This window comes from Eretmochelys imbricata, chromosome 20 (genome assembly GCF_965152235.1).
Source record: "Eretmochelys imbricata isolate rEreImb1 chromosome 20, rEreImb1.hap1, whole genome shotgun sequence".
In the NCBI taxonomy this organism is placed as follows: domain Eukaryota; kingdom Metazoa; phylum Chordata; order Testudines; family Cheloniidae; genus Eretmochelys; species Eretmochelys imbricata.
In genome coordinates, this window is record NC_135591.1 from 19,879,120 (window position 1) to 19,893,666 (window position 14,547).

At 53.0% G+C, this 14,547-nt stretch overlaps 1 protein-coding gene across 1 annotated transcript; it reads right to left on the reverse strand.

Moving 5' to 3' along the window:
- Positions 1–12,899: 12,899 nt before the first annotated feature.
- TIMM29 (translocase of inner mitochondrial membrane 29) lies at positions 12,900–14,524 on the reverse strand. The gene is made up of 2 exons (XM_077838821.1): positions 14,441–14,524; positions 12,900–13,742 (listed from the first exon to the last, which is right to left on the reverse strand). Exons 1-2 carry the CDS (start codon positions 14,487–14,489, stop codon positions 13,123–13,125), a joined length of 669 nt encoding a protein of 222 aa, XP_077694947.1. The 5' UTR covers positions 14,490–14,524; the 3' UTR covers positions 12,900–13,122.
- Positions 14,525–14,547: the final 23 nt, after the last annotated feature.

The window sequence follows — 14,547 nt, forward strand, 5'->3', positions numbered from 1 at the left end:
ACTGTAATCAAGTGTCCCCCATACAGTCTATAAATACTGTCACTGGGAACAAAGAGTTAGTAACGGGCTCTCCCATCTAGCTAAGGAAGGTCTAACATGATCCAGGGGCTGGGGGTTGAAGCTAAGATTCAGGAGGAAAACAAAGAACACATTTTTACCGGTGAGAGTAATTAACAACTGACCAGGGTGGTGCTGGAGTGTCAGTCACTGATCATTTCAAAATCCGGGCCGGATGTGCTTCTAAAAGCTCTGCTTGAGCAATACTTTGGTGATGGGGCCGGGGGGGGGTCCTGCGGTCTGTGTGATACAGGAGGCCAGACTAGACGGTCCCTTCGGCTTCGGAATCTATGAACCTACCCGAGTGGTTCTGGCTATAGACTTTCATCAGCCACCCTGGGCAGCTCGCAGAACAGTGGCAAGTACAGCTGATGGGGCTCTGGTGAGACCCTAAGAGGCTGGATTGTTCTCCAGTCTGAGACTCCAGGGCCGTGTTTTAAATATCAACAGGACTGGGACCTCCCATGGACATACCCCAAATCAGGAGAGAGCTGGAGACAGAACCCAGGAGCCCTGACTCCCTCCCCTCCCCTGCTCTAACCCACTAGCTCCCACCCCTCTCCCAGAGCTAGGAACAGAACCCAGGAGAGCCCTGACTCCCAGCCCCACCCCAGCAATTGCTTCCCACTCTCTGGAATCAGGAACGAGGTACTTACCACTAGACACGCAGCGTGCAGCTTTCCACAAACACCCGTGTATGTTAACGCATCTTTCACTTTCTTTTGATGAGTGTAGGGGACTGGACTAGGTGACCTCTCCCTTCCAGTCCTAGGACTGACGCCCACTGCAAGGGCAAACAAGTCGTATTTTGTGCCACGGGCCCTGCAGCCACTAGGAAGCCAGCCTACCGGTACAATGCAACTATTGTTTGCCTACAAGAATGTAAAGAATAAATTCCCTGCTGCTTTGTCATTGTGCTAAACTGTGAAAAATTGCTCCTTAAGCCTTCGCACTTCAGGGACTTTCGCCTTTCCAGAGCAGCCACTCTAGATTTTCCGCAGTGTGAAACCCAGGCAGGAATGGTAACAAGCCAAGTGCGGTAGTTATTTCCCAGGGAAATGTAGTTAGTAGAATGGAGTGTCTTCCCACTAGTCCCATGAAAACAACCACAGAGAACTCCTGGGCCCAGCTCAGCGGGAGCTGGACGAAATGCAATGGCTTGTGTTGGACAGGTCAGACTAGAGGATCTAATGGTCCCATCTGGCTTTAAGCTCTAGGAGTTGAATATCAAATGTAGTAAGAGTTTGGCTTAATCGTTGGATTTATTAGAAACTTTCCCTCCACCATGAAAACATTTGCCTGCAAAGGAAACATTGTGGACATGGGGCAAAACATCTCAGTTGTGACCTGCAGGCCACCTTGCTCTCCCAGCCCTGAGCTCCCCACTCTGCCAGGCCCCTCAGTCCCGACCCACGGCCTCACTGCTCTCCCAGCCCTGAGCTCCCCGCTCTGCCAGGCCCCTCAGTCCCGACCCACGGCCTCACTGCTATCTCAGCCCTGAGCTCCCTGCTCTGCCAGGGCCCTCAGTCCCGACCCACGGCCTCACTGCTCTCCCAGCCCTGAGCTCCCCGCTCTGCCAGGCCCCTCAGTCCCAACCCACGGCCTCACTGCTATCTCAGCCCTGAGCTCCCCGCTCTGCCAGGGCCCTCAGTCCCGACCCACGGCCTCACTGCTCTCCCAGCCCTGAGCTCCCCGCTCTGCCAGGCCCCTCAGTCCCGACCCATGGCCTCACTGCTCTCCCAGCCCTGAGCTCCCCGCTCTGCCAGGGCCCTCAGTCCCAACCCACGGCCTCACTGCTCTCCCAGCCCTGAGCTCCCCGCTCTGCCAGGGCCCTTGGTCCCGACCCATGGCCGCACTGCTCTGCCAGGCCCCTCAGTCCCGACCCATGGCCGCACTGCTCTCCCAGGCCTGAGCTCCCCGCTCTGCCAGGCCCCTCAGTCCCGACCCACGGCCTCACTGCTCTCCCAGCCCTGAGCTCCCCACTCTGCCAGGCCCCTCAGTCCTGACCCAGGGCCTCACTGCTATCTCAGCCCTGGGCTGCCCCCAGCCCCAGGCCCGCTAATCTACTTCCTCCCGAACCAACAGGACTTTGCTACCCCTGCTCAAATTCCTTCCCCATCTTTTACCAGTTACTTCCCTCCCCATGGTTCATCTCTTCCCTTGCTGCACCCCTGACACGGTCGGCTCGGCCCATGTAAAACCATAATGCCAGCAAGCCTGTGCCGTTATGATTAATCAGCTAAGAGGGGAATGCCCCATTAGAGCATTAATGCCGCAAGCAGTTTCTCCAGAGGTATTTTTGCAGCTCGTTTGCATAAAGGAGAAGGGGGTGGAATTTGCCCAGCTGGCACCCTGTGATGGGAAGCCCCAAGTCTCTACAATTGCTTCGCACTTCTGCCCCTGGCACAGAGGTGGAGCTCACGTATTTCCAAACCTGATGCCCAAAACCCCAAGTTGTCTGTTGGAAATCTGGGGCTAAACTTGAGCTCGGAAAAGAATGAAATCCTGGTTCCTGGAGAGCAAAATGCTTTAGTTGGGGGAAAAAAATCACAAAGGAAAATATTAGCTGCCCTAAGACAAATTTATAGAGGTTTGCATTCCGCTCTGACCAAGCAAACAGGGCAGCAGGCTCACAACGTCCCACAAGCCTAATAATGCACTTCCCCAAGTGGCCCCCGGGGAGCACTAAGAGGAGGGTGTTCCCACCGTGGAAGGGGCTCTGCGCTCACAACAGGTGCAAGACTGGGAACAAGTTCCCTAGGAAGGAGGTGGATTCGCCAATGCTGACCGAGATTGGGTGTCTCTTTCCAACGGATACGACCTCGCTCAGACCAGAGTGACAGACTGGATAGAGGAATCACGCAGTGTTATCCTCCGGCCTGTGTTACCCAGGAGGTCAGTCTAGATGGCTGTTATGGGCCCATCTAACCTTAAAGGTGCTGATTTCTGAATCAACCATCCCTCCCCTCCCAGAGCGGGGCTGGGCTAGCAGGGATCATGGCCTACTGAGCACAGCAAGGCTGGGGGGGGGTCAGAACCCCTGGAAAATTGGTGCTGTGTAGCCTGCTTGTGGCTGCCTAATAACAATGGCCGCAAACTTGCAAATAATTGCACCGGGGCAGAACTCAGAGCTCCTTGCAGGGCCTTCCTGAGCATTTCTGTCGGCTGCTCCCACTGAAGTCCTTGGGGCCCGGACTGAACCCCCTGCAAGGTTGGCCAGCGTTATCATCCCCAGTTCACGGATGGGAAAGTAAGGAATAAAGCGAGATGGCGGAGGTAAGCTGACCATGCTCCCAGAGGAAGTCAGTGGCAGAGCTGGGAATAAAACTCCAGAGTCCTGGCTCCCAATCAGGTTCTCACACTGCTCCTCTAATGCAAGCAATTCACGCCCTTTCTTCTTTGCACCCCCGGCCCCGATCCCAATGACAGTAACTCCGCCATGTCAGCCAGGACCTGTCCATCCCCTCCACGGTCACGGGAACATGAAATACCATCTCACCCCAGAGGCAGCATGCAACTCCGGAACTCGCTACTCACTCGCTCCAGGGCGCCTTCTCTTTGGTGATTTCCTCGCTGAGCGAGCTCATCTCTGTCCGAGGTTCTCTCTTCGCAGGGCTGTTTGAAGCCGTTCTCCGCTTTCTCCTGGCTGTGTCAGGAGCAGAGATGATTGGAAGGCTCAGATCCCGGCCAGGGGGAAGAGAGATGGGGAGAAAGCAAACGCCATTCATCAAAAGAGCCTCGGCCCTTTTCACATCAGTGGCCTGACAAGCCTCTCCAGTCACAAGCAAAACAACTCAGCCCTTGATGCTTAATAATCCGCTGCCCGTCTCCAGAGCCATTCATCAGTGATCTTAACCAGCTGCACAGATGTTAATTAATGAAACCTTAATTGGGAGGAGAGTTCGGCTCACTCTCGGCTCTGAGTGCCAGTTCCTTGCTCCAACCCAGGGTTTCTCCAATGGGGGGGTGGGGGGTGGGGGTCATGCTCTGAAAGCCAGCTGTGGAGGCAGTGAATATCTTTAGTGCAATCTAAAGCAAAGAAAATCTCACCTCCACGCATGCTGACCTTTCAAGGTGAAGGATTCCACGCGCCAAGTCGTTTCCATGGGCTTAGCCTTGATACAAGTTCTACCCACACTTGTACCAGCCAGGCAAGGGGGTCATGAACATTTCTGACGTCAGATTGGAGGTCACCAACCGGGAATAGTTGGCCAACCTGCTCCAATCACTAATACGTACTCCCCTGCTAGCATCTCTCGCAGGGACCCTGCAAGCATTCTGCCCTAATCTCAGCACTGTCCCTTCAACTAGTTAAGAGAATTCCTTTCTCAACATTGCACAAAGGGGGGGAAGTTCAGATGACAAAAGTTTGTTACCAGGAGGGACTCCCTACATGAAGGATTTCAAAGCTCAGATCAGTGTCTTTAGTAACATTTCTAAAGGTGTCTGCAATGCGCATTTACTCTCCCTTTCATAGGATCCACTAGCTAATTATTTTGCAGGAATTAATTATTTAAGATCTATTTAAGAGGCTGCTGATATTTGCATGCGTTACATACAGAGGTTTAAAACCTGTGACAGTGTTCTTAACAAATCAATTTCCATTTAGTGGCCAGACAGCCGCTCTTCATAAAACACCCAATGGAAAGACTTAACTGAACTTGTTACCAGAGCTGAGCTAAAGTCTCCAACTCAAATCTGTTTCACAAAACTGCTGCTGTTTGTCCACTTGGAGCCAGCAGCTTTGAGCCACAAACAACTTACTGACCTCAGGGACGAGACAAAAAAACCTTGTGTTTAGCGTCTTTACAGCTGAATGCTTTTCCATGGCAGATTGTCCCTGAGTCACTTATTAATCTGTGTCGTGTATTATTTATTAGGTGTATTATGGTAACACCTAGGAGCCCCAATCACGAATCAGGACCCCGCTGTGCTTGGCGCTGTACGTTCTTTACTCAGTGTATTACGGTAGTGCCTAGGAGTCAGTCAGAGGGCAGGGCAGGTGCTGCACCGACACAGAACACACACAGCCATGCCTAGAGATCCCCACAGAGATCAGGGTCCCTTTGTGAAGGAGAGGATGGGCAGGGCAGGGGTCTAGGACTCATTGGAATAAAAGACCCAGGGCTGGAAGGCAGCTCCTGGTTCCTGGAGTCCAGCCCCTGCTACCACAGTGACTCCCTCATCTCAGCCTGCTCCATCGGCACACGAGATGGCTTGCTGTCCTCCCTGCACCTACTGGAGACTGTCCCAGACCCTCCGTCCTCAGCTTCTCGTGGCCAGCCCCGATCTGTTCCTGGCCAGTTCATCCAAATTTGGTCTTGTGCCAGCCTTGCCCTGAGCTTCACTGGCTCTTCTGCTACCCAGCGGGTTCCCCCTTGATGTATTCATAGAGCACGATCTGCTCCCTTCGTTTTGCTAGGCTCCTTGAGCCAGCCTCTCTGTCTCCTCTCCGAAGACAGGTCCCCCATTCCCCGATCAGCCTGGTAGCTCTTCCCTGCACCTGGTCCAGAATCAGAGCGTATCCGGGTGAGGGCTTACCGGTGCCTTTTACAACAGTGTGAAGTCTTCCCTTGCTTGGCTAGAACGAGGAGCCTAGGCTGCCCCACAGGGGGTATTTGCCTGACTCTGGAGACCCCGGTTCAATTCTCTGCCCCACCACAGGCTTCATGTACGACCTCGGGCAAGATGCGCCGTTTCTCTGGACCTCAGTGGTACCTAACGAAGAGTGCAAGGGGCTCAGTTACTACGCTAATAGGGCCTGTATAAGCACCAGAGATAGGCCCCGCACAAACATATAAGAGGCAGTTCCTGCCCCAAAGAGATTACAGTCTAAATAACAAAGAGTGGGAGGGGAAACTGAGGCACAGAGGTGAAAGGACTTGCCCAAGGTCACCCAGCTTGCCACTGGCAGAGCCTGTTCCCTTCAAGGAGGCCAATTTCTCGGTCGGTCACTTTCCTTCTTCCTTTGAACATTCCCAACGTGGGGAAACGCATCTCTTCCCCCCACCCCCCAAAGTCCCCAAACACGTGAACGTACAAATCAAGACCCCCAGTTGCCCTTTTGCTGAAGCGATTTCGGTCTCACCTCTTCATGGAGTCCTGGGCTCTGGTACTTGAAACAAAGAAAACTCCTCCCAGGGGACCTGCCAGGGCACCAGAAACCAGCACTGGTTTGATTTGCTAACAAGCCGTATTTTGTGGCGCCTACAGCCCCTAGGTAGCAGCAGCATGTGGCCAAAGACAGCAAGTTCCATCCAAACCCTTTATCACAAGAAAGCCACCAAGATTACTTGCTGCTTCCTCAAACCACCCCACCAATCTGCTCCAGCGCCTCTTTCTGAAGCTGACCCTGGGAATAACGTACCAAGGGTGGGGGTAGATTCTCCATCATTGCTTGAATGTGACCTGAAAAGCTCTGCTCTGGGAATGAATTGGCGGCAGGTCTCTGACCTGGGGTATGCAGCAGGTCAGACTGGATGGTCACAGCGATCGCTTCTGGCCTGGGGAGCTAGGAAATGCTCCTGCAGTGCAGTAAATGGCAACAGAAGACACAATATGGCAAAGAACCAGGGACGCTGACCTGTCTCTGGATGCCCGTGTCTGGGTCAAGGTTAGGGACCTGCATTTAGGCCGAAGCTGTGACTTTTACATCAACAGAAAAGGGTGCCTGTGGATTGAGCTGCATTGACTAGGATGGTTGGCACCAGGGAAATAAGCCACAATTCCATCTAGAATAGAGATCACCCCAGAGAAATCTTCACTAACAGGTGTAGTTTATTGGCCACCGAGTCTGCGATTGCCCAGATGCTCCTAAGCTGAGTACTTAAGTGGTGAGATTTTCAGCCTAAAGGGTCCCAGTGTATCATAAGCAAAGGAGATCGGAGTCCTCATTGTGCCAGATGCTGCCCAGACCCCCAGCCAAGATCAGGGCCCCTGTCGTGGCAGGCGCTGCGAAGACCCCGTGTGATTGGGGACCCCATCGTGCTGGGCGCTGCACAGACACTAAGCGAGTGAGAGGCCCTGCTCTGAAGGGCACACAGTCTGTATAAACCAAGGGTGGGAAGAAAGGAGGTATCATTAGTCCAGTTTTGAAGGCGGAGCTACAATTTCATCCACTGCTAAAATGCAGCCACCTCTGGGCTGGAGGCAGCAGCTGTTAAGTAGCTCACAGCAAACACTTCCCAGTGGTTTCATACCAGGTGCAGAGAAAAATTTTGCGTTGGACAGAAGCAGTGCGATGCACATCAGGGAGGCAGAACGGCCACGTCGGAACTGAGGCGAACGCCCTGCAATGGGGGGCTCTCATCACCACGAGCGGCCAGGACCTCAGCTTGGTTTGCACAAACGGTATTTTCAACAGCACCCCTCCACCCCCGCACAGCACTAGCTTTGAGAGGGGAGCGCCCTCATCACATCTTGCTGCTGACCGCTTTCCCACTCCAGTACGGTCCCAGTGAGCACAGGTCCTCGGGGGCACTAGACCTCAATAGTACATGCCCCGCGCCAGGCGTTCTCGTCTGCTGAAGAGCTGGCCTGTCCAGAGCATCAGACCAACTCCTCCAACGACCCTTAAAAGGCCGACACTGCACAAATGCCTCCCATCTCTGGCAACAGCGTGACGTGACTACACCCGTCTGCTGCTTGTCTTGCTTTAGCTCATCCGTGGCATTAAAACCAGAGAAAGGAATCTCTGGAAAACTGGACGGCGCCAAGATCGGAGCCAGGGGTGTTACTCGGTGTGCAGGGCTCGACCCTGCTACAGACAACGCCTTTTCTCTGGAAGGGACTGCTCCCAGGACAAGGGGAAGGCCATAAAGAAGAGGTCTGCATGACAAACAAGCCACGGCGTGAAATTAACCAGGTAGGAGCAATAAAGCTCACGCCAAAGGAGAATAAGAAACACAGAACAGGAACAGTTTGCTACTGAAACCCAAATTTCCTCTGTGTTTACACAGCACATATTGCTGCGCAGAGACCTTCAGAGCAGTTTGGGTTAGGAAAGCCATTCTGTACCAAAGGCACTGAGAGTTTATGCACAGATCAGAACTGCAGGGCTCCCGTTCCCACCCACCGCCAGGAAGGGCTTGCAGCTTTGCAGAGATGGGCTGTTCCTGCAGAAGGATTTACTGAGGCTTCCGGTCAGCTGGGCCTCGTCCTACGTGCCTGACCACTGGACAGCGGAGAATGGTGAGATCATGGGTCATTCTTTTCCCACACCATGAACATAGCCACTCACAGCATCTCTGTCTCTCCAGTTCTCTCTCACGCACAGAACCTACAGTTCTACCGCTGCAAACACACTCAGTCTCCCTTGTCTCTCTCTGGGTGCGTGCACACACGCACATTTTTCTAGCTTTACTCTCCACCACATACCAGACTCCTCTGCACACCTCCCTCTTGCTTTCTGTCACACACTCATGGGCTTTCTAGCTTTACAGTGTGTGTTTAACACACCATCCCCATCTCTCATTCTGCGAGTGGGGCACGAGCACTGGATAGGTTGTGGGTCTGATTCTCAGCTCCCCTCTTCCTGTGCTTGGGGAAGGAAAGGGGTTTGGTGGCTTTAAGTTCCCTTTGCGCTCCTGCATTCTGGGGCTGCCTGACCCCTGGTGTAAGTTAGAGCAGTGTTGGGGCTGCTCTAACTCAAGCCCTTGGGAAGCAGAGAATAGCTGTAATGCAGCAAGCTCTGGTTGCTCCCCTGATTTGCCCCTCCACACCGGAGGCTGGAAACAAGGCAGGTGCAGGGCCTTTATGCCAATTCCACACCAGCCAGGAGGAAGGCCCCTTCCCAGCAGGGATTGTCAGAGGACCCAGATCAGCCTAAAGGGGCCTTCAGAGAACCGAGAGTCAGCACAGCCCAGAGGCCACTTATTGTCTCGAGTGGAGCTCAAAGCGATCAAAGACTCCGACGACTCAAAGAGGAATCCCTCCGCTGTGAAAGCCTCTCAGAGCCTGGCCCTGCAGCTGTTTGATCACTTATTAAAAAGGTTAATAAATCATTCGGACAGCATTCACAAGAACCCGACGTGCTCCTGTACGCAGCCTCGCAATTCCAACCCAGCCGCCAAACAGTCTGGTTGGTCTGTGAAGCCATGTTCCCCTTCCTGCCTTCCCCCATCACCTTTCCCAGAAGAGAGAAGTGCCGGTTGCCCCAGTGCGATTCTGTCACTGGACTGGCAGTTCCCCTCAAGCCAGGGCAGATCTGCAACACCCACCAATCGACCACGGAACCGTTCCCACGGGGCCAACCCAGCCATGGCCTATTGCTACAGAGAACGTCCGCCCAAAAGAGAACGGCAAGAGGTAGCGTGACACCTCCGCCGAAGCAGCACAGGGGAGTTTTTCCTTAATTCTCTAGTGCCCTCTGCTGCCTCTTTAGGATCCAACAGGAAAAAGTTCCCACTTGTTCTGAAAACTAACGCTAGGTGAAATTTTACAGACAACAATTCTTTTCCACCACCACCGACAACAAAAAAATGCAGATGGAAACACTTTGTTAATTCGTGTCGCTAGGACCCTAAAATTGTGTCAAATTCGCCAAATCACTTTGGTTGGGGAAAAAAATTGTAAGAAATTGGAACGTTTCACATTGATGTTTTCAATCCCCAACATTTCGATTCAAAACGGCTTTTGGGTTAGAAATCGGCTTCCGTTTCATTTCGCTGTTTTTTTAAAGCGTGAAAAAAAGTAAAAACCAACCATGTGGTTATGGGTCGAAGGGAACGTTTTATTCCAGCCACAACGGTTTTTGGTTTGGCCCATGACCCAGAGTCAGCTATTCACGCAGCTCTACAGAGCCGCGAATGTTCGCGTGCGAGCTCTTTTCACTCTAGAAAGACAAGTATCATGGAGGATTCAGGCCTTGCTGCTAAACACTAACCAGATCGATCCCTTTCAATGCAATGCTGCTCTGGGCATGCCCCCTGAAGACCCACACACAGGCTGAAGTCTTACTTTTTGTCTAAGAAGCCAGAAGTAATATGAAACCAATGATTCTAGAGCTCAAAATCTGCAGCTACTGACCTCCATGTACTACTGACCTCCATTCAGGTTTCAGAACGGACAGAGGTAAACAGCGAGATTCCCCCAGGGATCTGTACTGGGACCAGTGCTGTTCAACAGATGTAGAAAAGATCTGCAAAAAGGGGTAAACAGCGAGGTGACAAATCCATGGGGCCGGACGAGTTGCATCCGAGAGTGCTAAAGGAATTGGCGGCTGTGATTGCAGAGCCACTGGCCATTATTTCTGAAAACTCGTGGCGAACGGATCCAGTCCCAGATGACTGGAAAAAGGCTAATGTAGTCCCAATCTTTTAAAAAGGGAAGAAGGAGGATCCTGGGAACTACAGGCCAGTCAGCCTCACCTCAGTCCCCGGAAAAATCATGGAGCAGGTCCTCAAGGAATCAATCCTGAAGCACTTACATGAGAGGAAAGTGATCAGGAACAGACAGCATGGACTCACCAAGGGAAGGTCATCCCTGACTAATTTAATCGCCTTCTATGATGAGATTACTGGTTCTGTGGATGAAGGGAAAGCAGTGGATGTATTGTTTCTTGACTTTAGCAAAGCTTTTGACACGGTCTCCCACAGTATTCTTGTCAGCAAGTTAAAGAAGTACGGGCTGGATGAATGCACTATAAGGTGGGTAGAAAGTTGGCTAGATTGTTGGGCTCAACGGGTAGTGATCAATGGCTCCATGTCTAGTTGGCAGCCGGTGTCAAGTGGAGTGCCCCAGGGGTCGGTCCTGGGGCCGGTTTTGTTCAATATCTTCATAAATGATCTGGAGGATGGTGTGGATTGCACTCTCAGCAAATTTGCAGATGATACTAAACTGGGAGGAGTGGTTGATACGCTGGAGGGCAGGGATAGTATACAGAGGGACTTAGACAAATTGGAGGATTGGGCCAAAAGAAATCTGATGAGGTTCAATAAGGATAAGTGCAGGGTCCTGCACTTAGGACGGAAGAACCCGATGCACAGCTACAGACTAGGGACCGAATGGCTAGGCAGCAGTTCTGCAGAAAAGGACCTAGGGGTGACAGTGGACGAGAAGCTGGATATGAGTCAGCAGCGTGCCCTTGTTGCCAAGAAGGCCAATGGCATTTTGGGATGTATAAGTAGGGGCATAGCGAGCAGATCGAGGGACGTGATCGTTCTCCTCTATTCGACATTGGTGAGGCCTCATCTGGAGTACTGTGTCCAGTTTTGGGCCCTGCACTACAAGAAGGATGTGGATAAATTGGAGAGAGTCCAGCGAAGGGCAACAAAAATGATTAGGGGTCTGGAACACATGACTTATGAGGAGAGGCTGAGGGAACTGGGATTGTTTAGTCTGCAGAAGAGAAGAATGAGAGGGGATTTGATAACTGCTTTCAACTACCTGAGAGGTGGTTCCAGAGAGGATGGTTCTAGACTATTCTCAGTGGTAGAAGAGGACAGGACAAGGAGTAATGGTCTCAAGTTGCAGTGGGGGAGGTTTAGGTTGGATATTAGGAAAAACTTCTTCACTGGGAGGGTGGTGAAACACTGGAATGCATTACCTAGGGAGGTGGTAGAATCTCCTTCCTTAGAAGTTTTTAAGGTCAGGCTTGACAAAGCCCTGGCTGGGATGATTTAATTGGGGATTGGTCCTGCTTTGAGCAGGGGATTGGACTAGATGACCTCCTGAGGTCCCTTCCAACCCTGATATTCTATGATTCTATAATTTGCAGACACAAAATTACTCAAGATCGTTAAGTCCAAAGCAGACTGTGAAGAGTTACAAAGAGATCCCACAGAAGTGGGAGACTGGGCAACAAAATGGCAGATGAAATTCAATGTTGATACATGCAAAGTAATGTACGTTGGGAAACAATCTCAACTATACATAGTTCTCTGAAAATATCCACTCAATGTGCAGCAGCAGTCAAAAAAGTTAACAGAATGTGAGGAACCAATAGGAAAAAGATAGATAAGAAGACAGTAAATATCATAAAGCCTCTACATAAATCCACAGTACATCCCCACCTTGACTACTCTGTGCAGTTCTGGTCACCCCATCTCAAAAAAAGATACATTAGAATTGGAAAAGGTTCAGAAAAGGGCAACAGAAATGATCAGGGGGATGGAATGGTTGCCATATAAGGAGAGACTAAAAAGACCGGGACTGTTCACTTTAGAAAAGAGACGACCCAGGGGGATGTGAGAAAGGTCTGTAAAGTCATGACTGGGGTAGAGAAAATGAATCGGGAAGTGTTATTTACCCCTTTGTACAACACAAGAACAAGGGGTCACCCAACGAAATTAACAGGCAGCATATTTAAAACAAACAGAAGGAAATACTTCTTCACACAATGCACAGTCAACCTGTGGAACTCTTTGCCAGAGGAAGTTGTGAAGGTCAAGACTATCACAGGATTCAAAAAAGAACTAGATAAGTTCATGGAGGGTAGGTCCATCAATGGCTATTAGCCAAGATAGGCAGGGACCCCATGCTCTGGGTGTCCCTAAGACGCTGACTGTCAGAAGCTGGGACTTGATGACAGGGGATGGACCACTCAATAATTACCCTGTTCTGTTCATTCCCTCTGGGGCACTTGGCACCGGTCACTGTCAGAACACAGGACATTGGGCTAGATGGACCTTTGGTCTGCCCCAGTCTGGCCGTTCTTTAGTGCACTGTTGTTCCACTGAGGTCCCCCACCCAAACAATGACTGAACAAGGAGGTGGTTTCCTTTTGGAATACAGCCCCTTTATATGGACCAGCCTTAGACAGGAACACCCAACATCAGGCCAGCGATGGCGACTGCGAGTTAAGGGGAACCAGTGGTTAACTTATCCCAGGAACAGCTCATTGGTGAATGGAAAACTCACAGAACTGATTTATTGACCTCAGCACAGTTGGGCCACGAGGCAGCGAGCAATAGCTTGGATCAGCACAATTATATTTCATTATAGGATTTTTTCCGTATTTCATCTTCCCATCCTCCCATAGTGCTAGCTCCTAGACCGACTGTCCCCGAGAGCCCACAGAAAACAGAAGTCTTTTTGTTCAGATCATTGGTTTAAGGCTCCCAGAGGTCACTGCTGCTGCTCCTCCTTTTCCGCCCGTTCAATCTGCTCCTCTGTCAGGATGACGGGTTTGTATTTATCATCAAAGAGTTTTTCGTTGGCTGCCGAGTGGAGGTTCTGGGGGGAGATGGTCCTGAGATGCTCAGGGAGATACTTGAATTCCTCTTCATTGATGTCAGAATCCTTCATTTTCGAACTTAAAACCCACCAGCGGCCCAAGAACCCCACGTCCAGGATCCGCCCGGGAAAGTCCGTCCAGCGCGGCTTCAGGTGTTTGCAGTGAGCCTGGTACAGAGCAGCTTCCGCATCAAAGGGGGCCTGGTAGACGAGGGAGAAGAAAACCAGGCTCTGGTAGCGCAGCCGCCCCTGGTTCCGGAGCTTCATCAGGCGCTGGACATGCCCCTCAGAGCCGCTGTTCCGGATCCAGGGGGAGAGCAGGAGGAGGGTGCCCGAGGCTTCGAGGAGGGAGGACTCGAACGAGGCGTCGCAGGGGACCTGGAGGCTGCAGGCGGTGGCTCCAGCCAGCAGCGAGAGGTAGAGTCCGGCTTTCCCAGGCCGCTCCTTGAAGCCAAGGGCCACATCCCGGCAGGCGTCGGCGTAATCGTGCAGCAGGCTCTTGCACCACAGACCTGTGTGGGGAGGGAAAGCTGAGGTGCTGCCGGCTCCGGGGAGCGAGGCCCGAACACCCCAGGCCTCTGGGGGCGGGTACGTCTGGGTACGGGGGTCGGGGGGTAGCTCAAGTAGGGGAAGAGTCTAGGGATGATCGCGGGGGGGGGGGAGCAGAACCCAGGACACCGGGCTGCCAGCGCCCTACTCTAATGCGTGCCCCAAAGAACCCAGGCGTCCAGGCCGCCGCCCCTCCCCGCTCCGACCCCCTCCCCAAAGAACCCAGGCATCCGGCCCCCGGCTCTGACCCCCTTCCCAAAGAACTCAGGCGTCCGGGCCGCCGCCCTTCTCCGCTCTGACCCCCTTCCCAAAGAACCCAGGCGTCTGGGCCGCCGCCCCTCCCCAAAGAACCCAGGCGTCCGGCCCCCGGCTCTGACCCCCTTCCCAAAGAACCCAGGCGTCCGGGCCGCCGACCCCCGGCTCTGACCCCCTTCCCAAAGAACCCAGGCGTCCGGGCCCCCGCCTCTGCCTCTGCCCCTCTTCCCAAAGAACCCAAGCGTCCAGCCCCCGGCTCTGACCCCCTTCCCAAAGAACCCAGGCGTCCGGGCCGCCGCCCCTCCCCGCTCCGACCTCCTCCCCAAAGAACCCAGGCGTCCGGGCCCCCGACCCCCGGCTCTGACCCCCTTCCCAAAGAACCCAGGCGTCCGGGCCGCCCCCTCACCCAAACGGCCGGAGCCGATCCGCTGCCAGCGGCTCCCGCCCCCCGCCATGGGCCGCTCGCTGCCCGGACCGGAAGTGGTTTCCGCCCGGCCGGGAAATGGGGACGGA